The sequence below is a fragment of the Rhinatrema bivittatum genome, chromosome 2 (genome assembly GCF_901001135.1).
Source record: "Rhinatrema bivittatum chromosome 2, aRhiBiv1.1, whole genome shotgun sequence".
In the NCBI taxonomy this organism is placed as follows: Eukaryota; Metazoa; Chordata; class Amphibia; order Gymnophiona; family Rhinatrematidae; genus Rhinatrema; species Rhinatrema bivittatum.
The window spans coordinates 671,975,285-671,999,265 of NC_042616.1; the positions used below are offsets into that span (position 1 = coordinate 671,975,285).

Sequence of the window (23,981 nt, forward strand, 5' to 3'; positions counted from 1 at the left end):
AACAAAGAGACGAGAGTGTAAAAACTGTTAAAGGGTATGAAACTGTTAAAAATATTGGTAAAGCCTGTGTAAAGCCAGGGCAAGACCAAGAGTTGGTAAGCACTCTAAGGGAAGAGAATTTGGAAGGAATCTCGAAGACAGCGGGAACAGAAGTGGAAGCGCATTAATATAGTAAGAATGGCTTGGAGTGGCAGCATCAGCAATTGTGCTGGTGACTAAAATCTCAAACATTAGGAGCAAATCACCACAGCAAATAAATGCCAGCAAGATTCACCATGAGAGCTGTAACAAGAGGAAGAATGGTATCAGTAACCCAAGGCACCAAGAGGGGCAAAATGGTACCAGAAGTGGCATGAAAGGTCCAAAGTTCTATGAGTGGTGCAGCAAGTATGTAATTGGATTGCTAGGGCAATGCAGCAAGAAGTATGGCAGAAACGCCCCAAGATATGTTGTGAGGAATGAAGTAGGAGGAAGAATGCCATCAAAACCCTCAAAGCATAGAACGCGTGGAATCTCAAACAGCACAAAAGCATCAAAACCTCCCAAGTATAGAAGGTTTAGAAATGGAACAAGCAAAAAGGTATCAAAACTCTTAAGGCATATAATGTGGGAAATAATAAACAGCACAAAGGCATCAAGACCCTAAACAAAATATGAGAGGGACAAAGAAAGCAAACAATGGGCCTCATTTACCAAGCATTTTTCCCATAGACATAGAATGCGAGAAAAGCCTTCTTAAGACCAATAGTTATATGAACAGGCCAAGGCAGTGAAGACAGCATCAACAGTAGTATGACTATCCCCAAATGAACTGCAAAACAGCAAAATAGTACCTGAAGCATAAGATCTTCTCCAAGATACCATGAGAGAGCAAGGAGAAGATGAAGCAGTAATAGTGGTATGTTTAGAGAGAAAGACATAAAACCAGAAAAGAAGTGGGGTGGGAGAATAAACTTGTATTTTTTTCTTTCTTTCACATTTGTATTTTGGGGACAAAAAACCCTAGTATAACAAGAAGAAAAAAGAAGAAGAAGCATGATAGGATAACTAGGGCAGTTTATAGAGAGATATAACAAAACTGTAAGCTAGAAAACCAGAAAGGAGATGGGGTAAGAGTAATAACTCTTTTTCTATGCTTTGACATTTTTATTTAAGGTCAAAACATCCTTGTAAAATAATAAAAAAAAAACCCAACAAGTAGCATGGGAGAACTAGTCTGGGATCCAAGCAATAAACAACATGGAAGATTCAAAACCTTAAGGTGGTATATCAGGGGCATGGCAGTAGGCAGAGTGGCAGCAAGACCCCCGAGTGTAGCAACAGGTGCCTTGCAGCTAGGAAGAATGGTAGCAGGACCCCAGGGTTGTACATCAGAGGCATAGCAGCTAGGTAGAGTAGAAGCAAGACCTGAAATTTGATAGTTCAGTGGCATGGCAGCTAGGCAGAGTGGAAACAAGATCACTAAAGTAGAATCTTGGGGCATGGCAGCTAAGCAGAATAGATATAAGACTCCCAGGGAGTCAGGTAAAGTGACAGCAGGACACCCAAGGTGGTACATAAGGGGCATGGCAACTAGGTAGAGTGGGATCAGAACCCTCAGGGTAGTAGATCAGGGGCAGGGCAGCTAGGCAGAGTGGGAGCATGACCCCCAAGTTGATACATCAGTGGTATGGCAGCTATGTACAGTGGGAGCAGGACCCTCAGAGTAGTATATTAGGGGCATGGCAGCTAGGCAGAATGGCAGCAAGACCCCCAAAGAGGTCCCTAAGGGGCATTGTGTTATACAGAGTGGAGGCAAGACTCTGAAAGTGGTACATCAGGAGCATTGAAATTAGTTAGAGTGGCAGCAGGACCCCCAGCATGATACTTCAGGGACGTGGCAGCTAGGTAGAATGCAAATAATACCCCTAAAGGATTAGAACATGGGCATGGCAACTAAGCAGACTGTAAGCAAGACAGACAAGGTGGAACATCATGGATATGGCAGCTAGGTAGAATGGCAGCAGGACCTTCAGGGTGGTCCATCAGAGTATGAAGCTAGGTAGAGTCAAAGAAAGACTCCCCAAGGAGGTACACCAGAGACATGGCAGTTAGGTACATTGGCAGCAGGACCTCCAAGGTGGCAAAAAATGGGCATGGCAGCTAGGCAGAGTAGCAGCAAGACCCCAAAGGTGGTACATTTGGTATATCAGGTGTATAGAAGCTAGGCAGAGTAATAGCAAGGAACCCAGAGTGGTATATCAAGAGCATGGTAGCTAGGTAGTGTGGCAGTGATACTCTTAAGATGCCTTCAGTCACCTTTGCACTCACATGAAAATTCTAGAAAGCCTAGCAAAGGCAAACTGATTTTCAGAAGGACCAACTTTTCTATCAAGTCTTGTGCCAAGCTTGAATATGAGGGCTCAGAATGGCTTCTGCTATTGAGAAAACACGTTCACTATGCATGCTAGTTGATGGGCAGGAAAGATAATGCTGAGCCAGTTTGGTCAGGTCTGGCTGTATTGCAGTCTTGTTGTACTCAGTACGTTAGCACATCTGTGTCCATCTCCTTAAGTGGCTTTTCTAGATAACGTGCCATAGAAATTTCTGCTGGAGTGGGGTCAGGACCGGTGGAAGCACTAGGCGAACTAGGCGATCGCCTAGGGCGCCTAGCATTAGGGGGCGCCGAGCCGCTGATAGCCGATAAGAAGGCTCAAAGGGCCGCTGAAGATCGGCAGGGCCGTGGAGGACCTCACGTCACCACGGCCTGAAAAAAAAGGTCACTCTAAGCCTGCAAAAACTCCTCCTCCTTCCTGCCCCTGCGGTCCCGGAAGAAAAATGTTGCCGGAGCCACGCGGGCAGGAAGGGGGAGGAGCATCAGCCGCGTGCCGGAAGAGGAGCATCAGCCGCGTGCCAGAAGGAAGAAGAGCATCAGCCGCGTGTCGGAAGGAGGAGGAGCATCAGCCACGTGCAGAAGAGGAGCAGCGCTTACGGGCCGCCGCGAATCCCACATTGCGGGCGGCCTGAGAAGACCAGGGTCGCTGCAGAGCCCATCCTGCGGCGACCCGCGAAGAGGAGGCCCAGAGGTGTGAGAGAGGCTGAGGGTGTGTGTGTGTATATGCGTGTATGAGATGAGTTGAGTTTGTGTGTGAGAGTGAGTTGAGAGACTGTGTGTGGGAGTGAGGACCTGAATGTTTGCAGAGACAGCGTGTGAGAGCCTCTGTGTGTGTGTGTGTGTGAGAGAGAGACAGCATGTGACAGTGAGAGCCTATGCTTGAGCAAGACAGCTTGTGGGAGTGAGAGAGAGCCTGTGTGTGTGAGTCAGACAGCATGTGCCAGTGAGAGACTGTGTGTATGAATGATTGTATGAGAGAGAGCATGTGACAGTGAGAGCCTGTGCTTGAGCAAGATAGCATGTGGGAGTGAGAGAGCGAGCCTGTGTGTGTGAGTCAGTCAGCATGTGCCAGTGAGAGACTGTGTGTATGAATGATTGTATGAGAGAGAGCATGTGAGAGTGAGAGCCTGTGTGTGTGTGTGTGTGAGAGAGAGAAAGCATGTGAGAATGAGAACCTGACTGTGATTTTGAGGGAAGAAGACAGATGGAGAGAAAAGAAATAGAAAAAAAGACAATATAAAAGGAATTGGCAAAAAAAATAAGAAAGGAAAGGTGGAAAAAAAATCCTGTGACCAACCGATTAGAAAACTAAGATCAGACAGCAAAGTAAAAAAAAAAAAATTACTTTTTACTGATTGGCACATGTAATCTTTGGGAATGTGCAAGAGTAGCACTTTCTCTATGCACAATGTAGGAGATCAGCATGGAGGAAGTGGAAGCCCACGGGGCCTGCAGAGAGGAGGCAGCAGAATGGGTTTCAGTGCCAGTAGCAGCAATCACCAATCAGTGCTTCCCCAATAGCCACGCAGCAGTAGTGACAGTGGCAGCAGAGGAATGAGAGAGGCTCTGAGGTTGCTGGCAAAAGAAAGAGAGGGGGTCTGCCTTTAATGTGTGCATGTGTATGAATGGGAGACTACCTGGGGGTGTATGTGTGTGAATGCATGGGTGCCTGCCTGAGGGTGTGTCTGTGTATGAGAATGAATTGGTGCCTGCCTGGGGGTCTGTGGGTGTGAGAATGAATGTGTGCATACCTGGGGGATGGGGAGGGAGTGGTGTGAAAATGAATGGGAGCCTGCCCGGGGGTCAGTGTGAGAATGATTGGGAGCTTGCCTGGGTATGTGTGTTTGTGTGTATGTGAGGAAGCCAGTGAGAGTGAGAGCATGAGTGTGTATGAGAAAATCCAGGGGTGTAAGAGTGTGTGGGGCGGGAGTGTGTGTTGGGGAGAGAGTGTCTTACACCTGAGAGTGTGTCAGTGTCTGTGAGAGCAAGAGGTTATTGTGGGTATAAGAGCATGAATGTGTATGTATGTGACAGTGTATGTGTGAGAGAGAGAGGATAACCTCCTAATCCTCGACAATATCAGGGTGACTGGAAATCAAGACCTTCCATGCATGGACAGCAGGGGCTTTTTAAAATCCTTATTAGTTTTAATTATTGGGTGTTATTTGATATATGTGCTGTTTTGAAATATTTTATTGGTGTTTGGGAAATTGTAAAAAATGTATATGATTTTAATTAATAGAAATTCTATTTATCAGTAGTTTTAAAATATTATTTTATTAGTATGGTTTTACTATTATAACTGATGCTTATGTTTCTTGATTTTATTGTTTTATGAGGAATGGTGGTTCTGTTTTTCCATTATTAATACACAGAGTCTGGCTTCTTGGGGTTTCCATTTCAGTTTTTTCTAATTTGTGCTCCTTTATTTTGTATTCTGTATTTGGTGAGGGTCTGTTTCTGCTCTGTGTGTGTGAACATGATGAGAGATTCTGCTAGCATGTAGTGTCTGTATAGGGATCTATAGCAATCGGGTTTGTTTTGTTTCCTCAGTAGGTGATGTATTGGTATTCTAGGACCCAGTGTAATATTTATCCTTGCTTATTCACGGTAGGGTTATTGTTGTTTGAGTCCTTGGTGTTATTACTGTTGTGTTACAATGGGATTGCAGTATAGATTTTGAGTGTCTTTTTTGCGGGGTTTTGTGTTAGTTCACAATGTGCCTGGCAGTGGAAGGTGTTTGTGCTGTTGTTACTGTGAGGTGACACCAGAATTTGAAAATATCTTTTAGTATGATGAGCTGTAAGGGAAACATTCAAGCTCCATTGTTTGGGGGAATTTCAGTGGATGCACAGAGTTACAGAACTGGAGGTGCAGGATTTATATTGACAGTCTGTCCCTTCCTATATATTCCAGACTTCACTTTCATAGAGAATTAGTTGAATGAGGCTATCAAATAATTTTATAGTGTGAAACTGGCCAGCTTTTTAAAATTATGCAGAAGACCCTTTGGACTTTATTAACACTTTTTTTTATAACCAATTTTAAAGCATTTCTTCATCACACCCACCTATAGAGGTGGGTGTGATGAAGAAATGTCATTTTGGCTCCCCCCCCCCCCCCCCAAATTCTTCTGTCTGGAGATGCCACTGATTTTCTGTGACCTTAAGCATTAGTACAAGAAGGATTAAGAGGGGGGGGGGGGTGCTGGAGAGGCACACAAATGCATTGGCCCCTGGGCACCAGAGACCCTTGGTGCACCACTGGGTGCGAGTCATATGGGGCCGCAAGCGATGGCAAAGAGGAGTGGAGATTTGGCGGGCCGCAAGCAGTGCCCAACCTGCTCGCGACCCAGAAAACCGCACAGTCAGCGGGCGTGATCGAGAATGAGGTAGGAATCGGGGCCAAGACCAGGGGGTGGCGGCGCAACGGGGGGGGGGGGGGGCGCAAGGGAGAAGGCTTGCCTAGGGCGCCAAATCCCCTTGCACCGGCCCTGAGTGGGGTAGCCATCTCTCTTTCCAGGTGCTTTGGTTGTGGTCTATGTCAGGAGAGCAAATTCTCTGGGGGGGCAAAAATGGCTTTGGTTTATTGAGATGGGGGAGGAATTGTTAGCTGACAGGATGCTGCTCATGCTTGCACTCCTTTCTGAGGTAACCACTATTTCCTCCACTACATTCGCACTATGTCATGCATCTTGTCTTCCAGTGTCTCCTTTATATTGTGAGATGCTGGGATTGGATGGTGAGTGGATCAGAAACTGTGGCAAGAATGTATAGTAAGTATTGTTTTCTATCAGAGGTTTCAGTCTCACTTGTATCTGCTACTGAAAGGAGTCCACAAATTACAACACCTCTGCTTCCATTCCCTCTTGCTGTCAGAAACTCCCAGTCTATTACTTCTGGAATTCAGATCCTCTGCAGCATCTTTGAAGGGCTTCATGATTTTTGCCTCATCACTAGCCAATCATTATCCACATCTATCTCTAACATAGAAACATAGAAACATAGAAATGACGGCAGAAGAAGACCGAATGGCCCATCCAGTCTGCCCAGCAAGCCTCACACATTTTTTCTCTCATTCTTATCTGTTACTCTTAGCTCCTTGTTCTATTTCCCTTCCACCCCCACCATTAATGTAGAGAGCAGTGATGGAGCTGCATGCAAGTGAAATATCTAGCTTGATTAGTTAGGGGTAGTAGGGGCAGTAACCGCCGCGATAAGCAAGCTACACCCATGCTTATTTGTTTTACCTAGACTATGTTGTACAGCTCTTGTTGGTTTTTTTTTACTTCTCCCCTGCTGTAGAAGCAGAGAGCCTTGCTGGATATGCATTGAAAGTGAAGTATCAGGCACATTTGGTTTGGGGTAGTAACCGCCGTAACAAGCCAGCTACTCCTCGCTTTGTGATTGCGAATCCTTTTTTTCTTCACCCCTGTCGTTGAAGCTATGCAGGATATGCGTGAAGCATCAGTTTTTTGTTTTTGTTTTTTTTTCCCCCTGCCGTTGTTTGTTGTTTGTTTGTTTGTTAATTTTTTTTTTTCCCCTGCCGTTGAAGCAGAGAGCTATGCTGGAAATGCGTGATGTATCAGTCTTTCTCCCATGCCGATGCAGCAGAGAACCATGCTGGATATGCATGGAAAGTGAAGTATCAGGCACATTTGGTTTGGGGTAGTAACCGCCGTAACAAGCCAGCTACTCCCCGCGTTTTGAGTGCGAACCCTTTTTCTTCTCCCTTGCCGTTGTAGCAGAGAGCTCTGCTGGATGTGTGAAGTATCAGTTATTCTTCTCCCCTGTCATTGAAGCAGAGAGCTATGCTGTATATGCATTGAAAGTGAAGTATCAGGCATATTTGGTTTGGGGTAGTAACCGCCGTAACAAGCCAGCTACTCCCCTCTTTGTGAGTGCAAATCCTTTTTTCCATTACCTCTTGCTGTTGAAGCTTAGAGCGATGTAGGAGTCACAGTAAGCATGTGTATGTTTATTTAATAAGGGTATTGTGTCAATAGCCATCATTCTGGCGAGTCACCCACTCTTCATTGGCGGCCTCTTGACTTTATGGACAGCTTTATGGACAGCTTTATGGACAGCTCATAAAAGGGTACTGCTGCTCTGAATCATCAGATAAGTGGAATTCCAGTGGATGCCAGCATCTTGAATCAGGTGCTTTTGAAACAGTCTAAATTCTTCCTGCTTCTTGCAGAGAGGCCGTCCATCCTTCATTCTTCAATGAAAATGCCCCAATATTTCCCTGCACCTCTTTATCAGGTCCTTCAGGAATGGAATTCTATGCTCCTTGGGCCCCAGCCCCAGGGCATTCCTCAGTGCCAGGTGCAGTAGGTGTGCAAAGCAATGGATACACTGAAAGCCCCCATTTTCCATTACTCTTTCCAATTTTGCACCACAAAACTTCTACATGAAGACCCCTGCCTCTCCAGTGGAGCATAGCTCACCTGCACCCTGATGCTCGGTCCCCATTAGAGTTGCTGCCTGCCTCTGCCTCTGCTTCAGCTGGCTCCCACCAGTGTGCTGCCAGGGAGAGCTGAACATGTATAGCATTCATGCTGTACCAGATATCACTGGTGACATGCACGCTATTCCCTTCTGCCTTAGCCAGCTGCACCTACAAGTGATTACAACACTGGTTGTACAGGGTGAGATCACCCACCTATTAAATGTCCCAAAGGGCACTTTTTAATTGGGGGCTACCACATGCAACAGATGCTTAAAGCATAGTTCTCCACCATCTTCAGGGGCTGGACATCAAGGGCAATCATTTCCCATTACTACTTTTGATATTGCCTGCTTCTTGCCTTGGGCAGTGATTCAGAAATCCACCCCATTTCCTCTGTGGTCAGTTTCCATTGCAGATATACAGCAAGGGGCTACCGTCCTGCTGTCTGATTGGTAGAAGAGTCTGTAGGATCATCTTGGGGAAAAGTCTTCCCCTATTCAACCTTTTTTCTTTGTCTTTGAGTGGAGGAGGGGGTCCCCAGGCTAGAGCTGCCACCCTCCCTGATGCTGTTCCTAGCAGGTGCTGCTTCTGCAGATGTTGCTTCATACCAGCATTTGTAAGATGGTTCAGTACCTTCCTCGACTGATAGCCTTACTATAGTGAATACAATGAGCAAAACATGGGTCTTCCCTCACTTTAAAGTGACTCAGACCTAAGAAATCTTGCACAATTTTTTCTCTGCACCCTGCAGGGCTGATGCTGGCACTGGAGCTGCGGTTGATGGTGGATCAAAGAGAAAAAGGCCAGGGGCATAACTCATGCACTGCCTGCTCTTTCTGGGGGTTGCTCTCAACATTGGCAATATCATCCTATCCTATATCCTATCACCTCACTGGAACCTAAGATGCTACTGACTAGACCTTTCAAGTTACCTTTAGCTACTAGCTCTTCCATATCTTCTGATTCAGGAAATCCCAGATAAGATTCTTCCTCAGAATCAATTGTTGAACATGCTACCTGAATTACCAGAGAATTTTAAGCATAGAGGAGTGCACTGTTGGCTTTAGTTACTGAACTTCAGCTGTCCCTATCCTAGACCCTCCCTTGTTGATGTCAGTCTTGGATGGCTACCGCACATTTTTCTCCTGCTCTCAAACAAGAGGGAGAGGAACAGGTGATGGTGGCACATGCTTTTCCCAATATCTCTTTCTTTTGGCTTGACTGGCTTCCCTGGCTGGTGCTCTATAGCTAGAACATTCTCTTTTAAGTTTCAGGGCAGAACTCACTTTTTTTTAATCACTTCTACTAGTACTGCTTGTGCCCCTGCCATTTCCTTTCCTGCTCTGCCTTTTCTTCTCTGTATCATAATGCAATTTGAAGTGCCTTTTTGGGATTTTGATATCACAACAGATTTTATTGATACTATACCAGCACTCAGTACCACTCTATTACTGAATAGGTGTGTTTGTCACTTATGCTCTAGTTTACAGACTGAGTTCTTGTCATTCAATGCTTAGCAAACACAGAGTCAACTTGCCAATCAGACGGCTCGATCCAGTAAGGCCGCGGTAAAAACAGTGAGGTAGTGTCAGGCGCACCCTTCCTCCCCGCACGCACAGTTCTCTTCACTAACTCCCCGATACTCTCCTCTAATCGCATGCAAATGCATGCCGCGGCTGTGAAGCGTTAGGGAAGGGTTATGCCCGCGCAACCCATTTTACTGTATAGGCGCTGTAACAGCGCCTATACAGTAACCTGGGTGCGCTGGTACCTGTCATTTCAAATGACATTTGAAATGACAGGCACCAGGAAGTGTAAAAAAGTTTAAAAAGTGTAAAAAACAAAAAACCTGTGTGTTATATAAAAAAATAAAACAATTTTAAATACCTGTCGGAGGGCCGTGGGTCCAGGCGGCCGGTGGGCGGCGGGCAGCCATCAGCGGCATCCGGTAGTCCCTTCTCCCTTCCCCCCTCCCTCCCCTGCCTGGATGAGCGCCAAAATCGCACGGGCGGGTCGGCAGCGGGGGGGGGGGGGCGGCAGCAGGATCCGGGAGCGGCGGGTAGGCAGCAGCGGGGTCCGGGGGGGCAGGGGCAGCGGCAGCGGGGGGGGGGGGGGGGAGCAGCAGGGGGGCGGCAGCAGGATCCGGGAGCGGCGGGTAGGCAGCAGCGGGGTCCGGGGGTGGCAGCGAGATCCGGGGAGCCAGCAGCGGCAGCATGTTCGATCGCGCAGGCAGGTAGGTGGCAAAGTAAAGATGGCCGCCAGCACGGGAAAATCGTGCAATTGGCCGCTGAAGACGTGACGTCACACCCCGTGACGCCAAACGTCGTGACGTCACGTCTTCAGCGGCCAATTGCACGATTTTCCCGTGCAGGCGGCCATCTTTACTTTGCCACCTACCTGCCTGCGCGATCGAACATGCTGCCGCTGCTGGCTCCCCGGATCTCGCTGCCACCCCCGGACCCCGCTGCTGCCTACCCGCCGCTCCCGGATCCTGCTGCCGCCCCCCCGCTGCCGCTGCCCCGGACCCCCCGGACCCCGCTGCTGCCTACCCGCCGCTCCCGGATCCTGATGCCGCCCCCCCCCCCCCCGCTGCCGACCCGCCCGTGCGATTTTGGCGCTCATCCAGGCAGGGGAGGGAGGGAGGAAGGGAGAAGGGACTACCGGATGCCGCTGATGGCTGCCCGCCGCCCACCGGCCGCCTGGACCCACGGCCCTCCGACAGGTATTTAAAATTGTTTTATTTTTTTATATAACACACAGGTTTTTTGTTTTTTACACTTTTTACACTTACCATAGCAGGCCCGAGCCTTGCTACTTTTTCGTTTGTTTTTTTTTGCCCTGGTCCCGTCCGGTCTCCTGCAGCCCCGTCCGGTCCGGACGGGGCTGCAGGAGACCGGACGGGACCAGGGCGGGTAAGCAATGTTTTTACCCTACACTACACTACACTAACTCCTACTAGGGGGAGGCGGTAAACTAGCAGGTTAAGGCCGCGGCAGAACAGCGGGTTACGGAGGAGATAATATCAGCGCCCGTTACAGTATCGCAGGGGAATAGCTAATTCCTTCATTATACAGCTTTTTCATTCATTTACATGCCGGGTGCGGAAAGGGTTATGCGTCTGTTTTCAGAAGCGATACGGACGCGTGAAACTGGACACTGTATCGCCGAACTGCCTTGCGCGCACGAATTGTGCGCTACGAGCACGTTACAGACGGGCAATCCTCGAGCGGACGATACTGGATCGAGCTGAGAGTTAGCAGCAGCTTTCTCTTGTTGGCTGGTCTAAATTCAGACCCTGTATTTCTAGGGCTATTGTGTCTGCAATATTATCTCTGTCATGTATACACACACACAGACACCTAAACAGTGTATCTGTGCACATTCCAGGCTCCTTTTGCACACACAAAAAATACTGTTGGAAATAGAACCAGGAAAGCTTGCATGCTGTGCTTCTTTTCACGTCAATCTGTCTGCAGATAAGCTCACATCATTGCTGCATCAGAGTAAAAAATATCACTGGCACTACTTAAATCCCCACTACATTCCTTCCCTGCTCCCAGAGAACACTAAAGGCAGAGTCACAGCCTCTGCCTTTCTGTCACAGTGTTTGAGACCACTGGCAGGAGCAGAGAAGATCAGAAAAAGCTTTTTACCAGTGGCAAAGCCTACTTTTTAATAGGAGTATGCATTGGGTTTTGTTTTTTTTTATGTCATTTTTGTTTGATTTTATTTTCAAAATGGTTTGGGGGTGTTTATTTCATGTTTCCCTAATTTCAGAGTTAGTATGCCCTAATGGGACAATGCGCTAACTGAAAATGTTACCGATAAGTTAAAAAGTGTCAATTGGGGAGCAGTTTCTTAGCTAAAGAATCTGCATTCTTGTTAGCTGTCTCTTTAGTTACCTGTTTGTGCTGCTAAGTCTGCAAGTTGGTGTTTGTGGAGGGAAAGCCAAAGCCTGATAGCAAGTATAAACAAACAAGTGATGTAATGATAGCATCACGTTCTAGTTAGCAAAAGCACTAGTCAACCCCACATATACCATACTGCCTCTCTCTCCCCAGTCACTACCACAACCAAGCTCTCTCTCACCTGTCACCCCATTCAGTCACCACAGTCACTCTCCCTCTCACCAGTCACCACCTCAATCAGTCTCTATCCCACCAGTCTCCTGATGCAGTCACCCCAGTCACTCCCTCTCTCACCAGTAACTTCCCACATACTAGGCTGCCTCTCTCTCACCATTCACCACCCCAACCAGTCTCTCTCCCACATGTCACCCAATACAGTCACCCAGTCACTCCCCCTCTCACCAGTCACCCTCACATACCAGGCTGCTTGTCTCTTAGTCACCACCTCAACCAGTCTTTCTCCCAAACCTTTTACCCCATACAAACACTCCGGGCACTCCCCCTTTTACCAGTCACTCCCCCCCCCCCCCCCACATACACACCAGACTTCCTCTCTCTCACCAGTTATCATACCAACCAATCTCCTACCTGTCACCCCATACAGTCATCCCAGTCTCACCAGTCACTCCACATACATAAGCCAGGTTGCCTCTCTCTCATCAGTCACCCTTCACCTCTCCAACCACTCTTTTTCTCATCTGTCACCTCATACAGTCACCCCAATCCCTCCCCCTCTCACCAGTCACCCCCATACCCACAAGAAGAATTAAAAGTATGTATATCCCAAAATTAAATGGCCCCTTTCCTAAAATACAAAGGGATTGGAAAATTCAAAATATGCATTTACATTACATAGTTTTGTTTCTGGTGATTTGAACTTGATGGTATTATTATATCATTTGTTTGTTTATATATATTACCAGACACTGACCATCCCCCAACAAACACCAGCTTGCAACCTTGGCAACAGAAACAATTAACTAAAGAGACAGCCAATGGGAATGCAGTACCATACCTCTAGCTAACAAACTATTTCCCCAATTGACACTTTTTAACTTATTTTCAGTTAGTGCATGCTAACATCCTGTTAGTGCGCATTAAGTCCCATTAGTGTGTATTAACACAAAATACTAAATTTTATGAAATTTTGTCTTTTTTTTTTTCATTTCATGGTGCTCCCAAAACAAGACGAAATACAAAATTTCGTTGCCATTGTCTATTTTATTTAAAACAAATGCACATCCCTACTTTTTAAAGCATTTTTTATAACTCACAGAGAGCTGCTGAAAAGAGATCCTTCTCTGTTAAATGAAGCAGAGCACATGGACTTTCTTGGCATATGTTCAGACCTTTCAGTGGGAGGATGTCAGCATCACTTGATCCAGATGGCAGCTAAAGGCTAGTTATAAAGATGATTTGTTCTCCATCTGGTTTCCTTACCAATTTATATTGCATTGGATCCAATGAGGCTACTATGTCACACAGGTAGGAGTTGGTTGATATAGTTATGAATTATACCTTGCCTGCACCTCTTACTTGCACTAAACAGTCATAGATTTAAATGTGCCATAGACTTGAATGGGTAATATAAATGAATGAGATTTTTTGTTTAAATTTGCGAACATCCTCCATTCATTTTGGGTGCTCACAAATGAAACAAAAATGGGCTCATTTCTTGCATTTCATTCATTTGTTTTAAGCAAATACACATCTCTACTAAGTGTTCAACTAAAAATCATGACCATCTATCATATCAGATGATAAATTGCTGTCTGAAAATACAGTTTCAAAAAATAAAATAGTTTTCTGAACTTTATTGTGCCTCTGGGTATGATTTAATCTCCTAATCAGCTGTTTCTTTTTTTCTCTTCTCCAGTTTCTGTTCTGTCTTCAGAACTCTAAGGAAGGCAGTTTAATTTCAATATATCTGCTTATTTTTATTTCTTTGGTAAATAATTGAAATAATTTAGAAGAACAGAGCTCTTGTTTGGTCACTTTTCTTTGCCAGTGTGTATAGTTAATCTGGTAACAGTATCTCGATACAATTCTCATTGATATTAGAACAGCCACACTGAGCTTACACAACATAAAATTACATGATTTAAGTTGTAGTCTATGGCACATTGACAGGTGCATATGATGGTACTTTGTTATCACTACTCAGAATTTTGTCTCTTTATTCCTTTTTGTCTCCTGTTTTCTCTCTTCTTTATCAGTCTTTGGTCCTTTTCTTCTTTAACTTATTTTGTATTTGACTTAATGTTTCTTCCCTTTTCCTCTATATCTACCCCTCGATCTTTTTGTCTGTCACTGTTGTTCAACAATTTTTTTTTGTTCTCCTCCCTCCCCTTATATTTACCTGATAGCTCCATGAGAAAATGTACAGTCTGTGCCAGTCCTGCTTTTATGGACTATTGCTTTTATTTTCCAGAAATTTGAACTAGATAAAATGTAGGAACTTAAACCAGTGTAGCCTACACTTTTGTAACATGGAGCTGTCTGGTTACTTCACACTCTTATTTAGTCTTCTTCTTCCATTCTTTTCCTTTCTTCAGCCACTCCACTGACATTTAATGGCTTGCATTTCCTGATTCCATGCAGCAGCTGCCAGCACTGTTGCTAGGGTTAAGATACCTGGCACCACAAGACCAGTGCAAATTCCAGGAGCTGCTGCGGGAAAAAGAAACTGAGCCACACAAGCTGGTCCCAAAGGGTTGTACTCTAATTTTCCACTCTGTTGAATCAATTATCATTTATTTAAACAGAAGGCTTAATCCTCCCGCTTTATTGATGGCCATGATATTTTTGTGTTCCCAATGAAGTCAGGCAGCAGGGTGTTAATACCTCTGTAAAGACAGGTTCTCAATCCCAGTCAAAAGATTATAGGAAGTGACCATCCTCAACTCATGGCTCAGAACTCACATTCAGTCTTAACCAAAAGTCTGAACCTGCTTGATAAGCCTCTCAGTGAATTCTTGATGCTCAATATCGGTTGTGTAGGCAAGGATCCATCTTCACCCAAGGGCAATTTCAAAATAGATGCAGGTAAGTATGAAACATGCAAAATATATGCATCACTCACTAAGGGGGTCATTCTCTAACGCTATCGCACGTGAAAAGTCCCTTATTGCATGCGATAGTTAGCTCGGGGTGGAGTCGGGGCGGAGTCGGCCCCAGAAGTGGAGGAGTCGGGGTGGCACTGGGGGCCAACGCTGTGGATACATCGCTGGTGGCGAAAGGTAAGATTCCTTATTGCCGCCAGTTTCGCACCAAATAACTACACTTTTTATGGTGTAGTTATTCGACGTGAAAGTCGATCACACCACGGCGGTGCGATCACTGCCGGCTATCACAGGACTGCCCCCTGCTTCGCCCCCCCCCACCCCCAGTTACCGCCGGATTTTCTAAGGTCTGCGACCTTAGAGAATCCAGGCCTAAATGAAGGTTAAAAAAGTATGTCAAGCACAATATGGTTTTCCTGCTCAGTTTGATAAATAATAATCCATGCTTTTAATTATGTTGTTGATAAACAGTACAAGTGCCGTGGTATAGAAAAGTCATACTAGTGGAGTTTTGAACTGACGTGCTCAGACAATGCCTGTCAGAATAAAAGATATCAAAAGAATCAGCCTTTCTGCATTTTATTAGAATGACTTGGTGGGCGGTCACTTTCAAATATGAAAGAACATGACTTGTCAGTTTGCTTGTTTTGAATTTGCCTTTGTATAGTGTTTTTCCTGAAAACCTGAACTAATTTTATTACAGGCTTGGGATGAAGCACTTGCTAAGTCAGCAGAGGCTTGGGCTGCAACATGTATTTGGGATCATGGACCTTCCTACCTACTACGATTTTTGGGACAGAACCTCTCAGTACGGACTGGAAGGTATGCATGTGGATGTGAAAACTCATTTGACACCTCCAAGGTTTATTTGTTAAGTTATGAAATTTTAATAGGTACATCTACGGATTTTATGTCAATCACAGGAGTAGAAAGGCAGTGGCTCTTCCAAAAATAATTACAATTCTGAGGACATTTTTTATAAAATCACTCCAGTTTGAGGCAGATTTAGTAGGTAACTTCTTACCTCACAAAGATCTTGAGTGATCAAGGCCCTTTGGGCACATGGAAAGATTCCTAATAATGAAACCTCCTTGGTTTCATACTTTTCACAGTACAATTCACATTTATGTTTTCTGCTCTATACATTTGGAAACCCAATTCAAAATACTTTTTTTTTTTACAATTTCAAAACTAATTGTCCTCAACAACCGTGGAACACATTGAAACTGATTTCAAAACATTTTTGTACAGATAATACTGTAAATGGGGTGTTTACAGATTATCCTTTAATGGCACCGAAGATGACTTTATTTCGTTTTTAATCTACTTCCAGGAACAATGGTAAACAGTCCTTCCTTTGTGAAGTGAAAATGAAAGCACATTTTGAGCAAATGTTTCTTCTCCTTTCCCCATATAACAATGGGCGTACTGGACAGCTTTTATTTTTAACTACAGATTTTTATCACCGACAGCAAACACAACCCCAGACAGGTCCTTCATCAGATGCATAGCTTTATTTTTTTCTGTTAAGTAAAAAAAAACAACAAAAAAACAAATTGTCTAAAGAAATGACCAGAAGTTTAAACTGACAGAAGACATATTTTCAAAGCCATTTTTGTAGTTAGGCAACGATTTACCTGGATAAAATGGCTTGGATGAAAATTGGTTTCATCAGAGCAGCTAAAAGTACTTGCAGGCCTCCCCAGCATTCATACTTTTAGCCATGGGGGAAAAGTGGCGATCCTGTGGGTGCGTTTAGGCCAGGGGAGGAAACCAGCACCTGTGCATTCAAAATTTCATATGCACACGGGCAATGTACCTCTGCTTGGCAACCTACACCAACAGCAAGTGCCAAGTTCATGGATGCTTTTAGCATCAGAACTTTGCACTTCCAAATATTTAATGGAAAACAATACAGATAGTTACAACAAGAAGGACAACAGTGGAGAATGAAGAAAAAATGTATAATTAGGTGAAGAATTTCCCCCCAAAAATAATTTTCTGAGGTTAGTAATCAGAACTGGCAGGCTCAGACTGGCATGGTACCAAGTATGCTGGCCAAGAGGAATACCGTCAGGAGATACCGAACAGTAAAGACTCTAAAGTCTGTAATGAAATGCAAAAAGCACTTGATTAACAAAACAGCAAGAACCACATGAACCATTTTAAACTCAAAATGATTTCAAATTGAAGGACAAAGTTAACACAATTCCTGAACAAATGAATTTAACAGCTCAGCTGTGGAGCCTAAAAATGCCAGAATCATAAATCCTAGCACACAGTGCCTTCTGGGTTTTTGCTCTATAAAATGCTTTTTGCTTTGCAGTTCTTTGCTGCTATTTTTGTTTTCAGGAAGAACCTATCAACTGTAAGCCAGCAGAAAAAATAGTAAATTTAAAGCTCCTCAGCTTTTTGAGTAATATTGATTCTGTCTAGAGATTTTGTAATTTTGGTGATTATTTTAGGCTCTTCTCAATCTGTGAAGTTACAGAAAATAAGAAGCACCATGCTGGATCATACTGAAAGTGCATCAAGCCCAATAGCCCATCTAGGATGATTCTAATCCAAGTTGTTCACCCCTAGAGATAAGCATTGGCTTTCCCCAAGTCTACCTGGCTAATAACTGTTTATTTACTTTCCCTCTAGCAACTTGCCTTTTTTAAACCAAGCTATAGACACCTTGACTATTTCTTTGGCAATAAATCCCATTATTTTCTCCCTTTATTATATTGAAGGAAATGGGGTATCATAAAGATCAATAATTTGACCCTATTAGTCTTCTCTTCCTAAATGATTAGGAGCTAGGCATGAAGTGTGACATCTGTAGTTTTGCTGGTGATTCCAAGTTGGCTAGGACAGTTAATGCTGCAGATTTACAGGGCACTTACAGAATAATACATTGGAAGTCTTAGGAAAAGAGAGAGATCACAGGCAGATGAGGAATAATATGGAAAAGTACATGGTGACATATCTACACCACAATAGATGAGCAAACTGTACCATGCAAAGAATAATACTAGAAACCTATAGATTTCTGTGGGTAATTTATGAATAACTTTGGGCATTATTAATAGGCAGCTTTGTGTGAAAAACAAGGTTGCCTGTGGATGCTTGCAAACTGACAGAGAAAATCTGTAACCTTTATTAATCTACAGTGTATATTGCATCAGTGCTTTCTTAAGCATGCCAGAGGAAGAATCCAAAAATAATTGAGGATAATAAGCTAAAAATGAGTATTCGGTGCCAGAGTGTCATTTACAAAGTGCTAGGAATGAAATGTTCCAATGAATCCTTTCTGTATACCGTTTGGGCAAGTGCTTGTCAACACTACTTGGTGTCACATTGAACTGTAAATTAAACGTCTGTGTTGAAAGCCAATCTGATGCCTGCAAAATCAAGAATATGCTGACGTGGAATCAAGAAGAAATGGCGTTCAGAAAGAAAGAATATTCTCAAAGTATTTTACATTTAATGTATACAGGTTTTGTGTTCCTTATGTAAAAAGTAAGAATTACAAAATTTACAAAGGTCATCCACTTCATAAAAGAACTGGAGAGGGACTGGCAAAAGTATCCAGTGCAGCATAGTGAACTGTAGTGTGGGAGACCTGGGTTCAGTTTCCAATCCAGTTCCTGTTGTTTAGGCCAGCAGGCACTAGGGGTTGCCACAGAGATAGCATTGATAGTGGTCAGTCTCAGTCATTGTTAAACAGTAGAGCCTTCTGGCTAGTTTAAAAGTGTACTTATGCCAGATTCAAGATGGAGATGAAAGTTTTATCCCTGTTTCAGAAAACTGGTGCAGTAAATAATGACTGGGCTTGAGTGGACTGGACAGGGACTGAAACTGCAAATGAGAGAAAGCCCCAGTCAGTAATAAATGAGTGCCCATAGTGCCTCAGGATTGGATCCTTCTATCAAAATTGGCAGTCAGAGGGGTTTGGGAAATTTCTTAATGAGCATAAAACCTGAGAAGTGGACCCCAGACAAAAAGCTTAATGTGTGAGAAGAAGCTGTCACAACTAGGCCATTTTCTATAGAAAAAGTAATGAGAAATCTGATCACCCTATGAAAGCATATCAGGATCTGGCAGAAACTTATTTCTCATTGTGAACTATAATAAGAACATTGAGTTCTTTTAATGTGCTGATCTCATGGCTAACCAAAACAGTTACATATTCTGAAAACTAGCTTTATTCTTTTATGTCTATAGATATCGGTCAATACTTCAATTAGTAAAGCCCTGGTATGATGAAGTTAAAGATTACGCTTTTCCATACCCTCAAGACTGTAATCCCAAGTGCCCCCTAAGATGCTATGGACCTATGTGCACACATTATACACAGGTTGTATGAATTACATTCTTCTCTATTCAACATGTCTAGTTCCACATAGCCAGATACTGTATTTATGTCCCTATATATGCTATATACATTTTTTGAGCTTGGATTTTATATTTGCATAGATGGTATGGGCCACTTCAAACCGAATAGGCTGTGCAATCAACACATGCTACAATATGAATGTGTGGGGATCTGTATGGAGACGGGCTATTTACCTGGTATGCAACTATGCCCCTAAGTAAGTGCATTATTTTTATTGTATTCATTCCTTGCATTCATTCGTGTAAATCAGTCTGGAGTGTAACTTTTTTTGCATATTTTTTCATAGCTGATTCATATACAGGGACGGTAAGGGGCACGGGCGCACATGTGTGCATGTTTGTTGGCCCGTGCCCAGGGATGTGTTCATTTTATGACATATGTGGTGTATGTGCGTCCATGTTATGAAATAACCTGGACACATATACATGTGTCCTCAATTTTAACTGGACGAGCGCATGTGCACGCAAATCTCATAACTACCGTATGAATTGGGAAATTTTGCAAGGGACATGCACCGATACCATTCGTCGTTTTTCCAGTTTGTTCCCAGTGTGCCCACATAAGGGATAGGACTTCCAAACCCCTCCTAGTTGAATAGCCTCCTTTCTCCCCTGTTAGACCCTATTTTTAAAAACCTGTTCATATGTCTAGAATTTTTTGTCACCTATAGCAGAAGTAAAGTTACATGGCAGGGGACCCCTGTGTGCGCCTGTGCTCGTATTTATGCGCTAATTTCAAGTTGATATCCAGAAAAGCCCTTGCCCCGTCCAGATCTCATCCACACTCCGCCTGTTTTTTTGAACTTTTCATTTGTGTGTGCAGTGGCAAGTACGCACATATCCGGGCGGCTTTATATTTCATGGTTTTGGCATGCACCAGGCTTTATATTCCCCGGTTTTGGCACGCAGGATTTGCAGGATTTGTTTCACCCAAATAAGAGACTTATGACCTAATTTACTAAAGATTTTTCCCATTGACAAAGAATGGGAGAAAAGCCCTAGCGGTTAAATTTCAAAGGGTTTAGGTGCTTAATTATGTCCCTTTGAAAATTGACTAGAACTGAGCCCCCAAATTTTGGTTCATATTTTCACTAGACTCCTAAATTTAGGCATCTAAAAAGTAGACCGGGACAGGGCAGAGAATAAAAGTTATGTTCCTAATGCTAATTTCCACCATAGATACTTAACTTATGTGCCTACATTTAGGGATGCAAATAGTAAGCCTACAATTAGACACTTCAGTTTTAGGAACCTAATTACCACAAATTTTAATCTTAAAACTTAGGAGGCCAATTTAAGTTGAAAGATCACAAACTTTAGGCACCTAAAGTGGAGGCAATCTGGTTCCGGTGATCTGTGTCCTTTTAATATCAGACTGTGAGTGACTGAGGCACTTAGAAAGATTTATGATCAAAAGATATTCAGCAATTTTGATGAATAAAAACAATTGCAACTTATGTTAAAAAATGCCTTTAGGGATCCACAGTGTTTATAACATGCCTTTTTTAATTCATTTAGGGGCAGATTTTTAAAGTTATGTGCGGGCGTAGATTTGTTTGCGCAACCCGGTGAAAACAAATCTACGCCCGATTTTATAACATGCGCGCGCTGCCGTGTGCATGCTATAAAATCCAGGGTCGGTGCGCGCAGGGGGGTGCACAATTGTGCAACCTGCACGCGCCGAGCCGAGCAGCCTGCCTCCTTTCCCTCCAGAACTTTTTTCCGGCCCCCCCCACCTTCCCCTCCCTTCCCCTACCTAACCCACCTCCCAGCCCTAACTAAATCCCCCCCTATCTTTGTTCAGAAAGTTACACCTGCCCAAGGCAGCCGTAACTTGTGCCCGCCGGCCAGCTGCCGGTGCACCATTCCCCGGCCTGGGGGCTGCTTCAGAGGCCTCGGCCACGCCCCAGAATGCCCCTGGGCCAACACCACACCCATGGCCACGCCCCTGGAACGCCCCCAAATGTTCCGCTGCCCCTGACACGCCCCCTGACACACCCCTCAAGCAAAGCCCCGGGACTTACGCTCGTCCCGGGGCTTTGCGTGCGCCGGAGGCCTATGAAACATAGGCGCTCCTGTGCGCAAGTCCCCTGCGCATGTAAATCCAGCTGGATTTACGCGTGCAGGGCTTTTAAAATCTGCCCCTTAATGTTTTCATCCTTACCATCGGAAGGGCATTCCAGGCATCCACCACCTTATCCATGAAGAAATATTTCCTGACGTTGGTTCTGAGTCATCTCCCCTGGATTTTCATTTTGTGACCCCTAGTTCTACTGTTTCTTTTCCAACAGAAAAGGTTCAAATTTTGTGCATCATTAAAACCTTTCAGGTATCTGTAGGTATTTATTTATTTATTTATTTATTTATAATTTTTCTATACCGACATTCTTACATTAAAATGCAAATCATACCGGTTTACATAAAACAGAAAAAGCAGGAAAAAATATTTCCATAGTCAAATACAGAGAACATTTATAATAAAATTCTTAACAAAGGCATAAGGTAGGAACTTGAAAAAAGTGTTACTTAACAGAAAACGTAAAAGAAAAAATATTAAATGAAGCACAAAGAGTTGCACGAAGGGGTGCACAAAGGGGAGAGGTATGTTTCATATCCTCCCCCCCTCCTCTCTTCCAGGGTATACATATTCAGATCCTTCAGCCTCTCCTCATAAATCTTCCAATACAGACCCCACACCATTTTGGTCACCTTTCTTTGGTCTGCCTCCATCCTATCTCTACCACTTTTGAGATACGGGATCCAATACTGAATAATATAGTACTCCAGGTGAGACTTCACCAAGGACCTGTACAAGGGCATCACTACTCTACCTCTTTTTTCTTACTGGTTATTCCTCTCCTATGCATCCCAACATTCCTTTGGCTTAAGCTATCACCTTGTAACATTGCCTCGATGCCTTCAGATTGGCAGCAACTATCATTTCAAGATCCCTCTCCAAGACCATGAACATTAGTCTTTCACCCCCCCATCACATACAGTTCTTTTGGAATTACCAAACCCTAGGTGCATGACTCCGCACTACTTTGCATTGAATCCCAGCTGCCAAATCTCTGACCAGTCTTCATGCATTCTTAAATCACTTTTCATTCTCTCTACTCTTTCAGGCATGTCCACTCTATTGCAGATCTTAGTATCATCCACAAAGAGACAAACTTTATCTTCTATCCTTTCCACAAAGTTGCTCACAAAGATATTGAACAGAACTGGTCCCAAAACTGATCCATGTGGCACTCCACTTAACATTGTTCTTGTTTTCAGAGAAGGTTCCATTTACCATTACTCACTGTCTCCTGTCAGTCTACCAGTTTGCAATCCATGTTAGGGAGGTGCATCCGTTTTCCACGGATTTGTAATCCGCAACTAGTTTAAAAGCTGCACTATCTCTTTTTTAAAAGTTAGTGCCAGCAGCCTGGTTTCACTCTGGTTAAGGTGGAGCCAATTCTTTCAGAAAAGGCTCCCCCTTCCCCAAAATGAACCCCAATTTCTAACAAATCTAAAACCCTCTTCCCTGCACCATTGTCTCATCCACGCATTGAGACTCTGGAGATCTGCCTGCCTCTGGGGTCCTGCACGTGGAATGGGGAGTATTTCTGAGAATGCAACCCTCAAGGTTCTGGTTTTCAGCTTTCTACATAAAACCCTAAATTTAGCTTCCAGACACTCCCTCCTGCACTTTCTTATGTCATTGGTACCCACATGTACGAAGACATCACTGTCTAAAATGCTATCTTGATGATCATATGATTGTAGTTATGAGCTCATCTCTTCTGACAATTAAATCAAGTTAATGTCAGGGGATAAAAATGCATAACATACAATTTCTTTAGTATAGTCTAATTCTTACAGTTCTTCAGAGATATTGTGAAGTGGAAGTTCATTTCAAAATCATATCACAGTCTCATGAAGGAATCAGAAAAAAAATCAAACTTTGGGGTCTATCCTATGCAGATATACTAACATGGCTGCATAAAAAACCCCACACACAATTACATTAAATGTTCACACAATCATCCATTTAAATACAAGATATCATAGTAATGACTTCATTACTCATAGCAGCATTGAAAAGGGGCATTAAATTTACTTCAGCTGTGTTGCCAAGGACAATTTATAACTATACCTCTGGTAGTTAACTACTAGCATGCAAACCGGGTTGGCGCACACTGCACAAGTTTCCTGAGCCTTGCTCCTAGCAGAGTCTAGCTAGTTCCATCATACCAGTAGAAATCTCTACTCACAGCCCTTGGAAATAAAGAAGATCACTCATGCCCCAGCTACCCCCTGTCCAGGACTAGGGAGACAACAGGAGGAGAAGGTCAGCAGCCTATTTTGCTGCTTCAACATTCTTCACATAAATGACTGCTTTGCCACTTCATAGTTTGGACTATGATGAGGGAGTTTGGGTCTAAAATTTCCATGAATGGGGGATCTGGCTTGCTTTTGGGGAGGTGGATTTTGAATGGAGGGTTAGGGCATCTGACTAGACTTAGGAAGCAGGAACAGTGAGCCTTTGCAATGGTGCCCACACTGGATCCCTGCATCCTACCAATCCCACATATCCAGTCTGGTTAACAGGGTGGTAGAAATCCATATAGAATGCAGCTGCATTAAAATGTCTACATTTAGATTAATATGGCTACATTCTGCATCATTTTAGGTTTATATGTACTATGTTAAACTGTGGTTTAACAAGGGTTTTAAAATAGTCAGGTAATGCATGCAACTGATACTTGCTGATTTTAAAGCACTTTAGTGGATAGACTCAGTTAATACCCTAAATAGAAG

The 23,981-nt window shown here is 43.9% G+C and overlaps 1 protein-coding gene and 1 long non-coding RNA gene across 2 annotated transcripts in view; one reads left to right on the forward strand and one right to left on the reverse strand.

Annotated features, from left to right (window-relative positions):
* The window catches only part of LOC115085451, a 159,506-nt gene that overhangs the window by 105,652 nt on the left and 29,873 nt on the right, over positions 1-23,981 (reverse strand). The gene's annotated exons all lie outside the window — the stretch shown is intronic.
* Positions 1-23,981, forward strand: part of PI15 (peptidase inhibitor 15) — an 88,093-nt gene that overhangs the window by 61,608 nt on the left and 2,504 nt on the right. Inside the window, exons 3-5 of the mRNA XM_029591501.1 lie at positions 15,499-15,617; positions 19,005-19,137; positions 19,257-19,372. Coding sequence (XP_029447361.1) covers positions 15,499-15,617; positions 19,005-19,137; positions 19,257-19,372 — 368 coding nt within the window. The remainder of the gene's footprint in view (positions 1-15,498; positions 15,618-19,004; positions 19,138-19,256; positions 19,373-23,981) is intronic.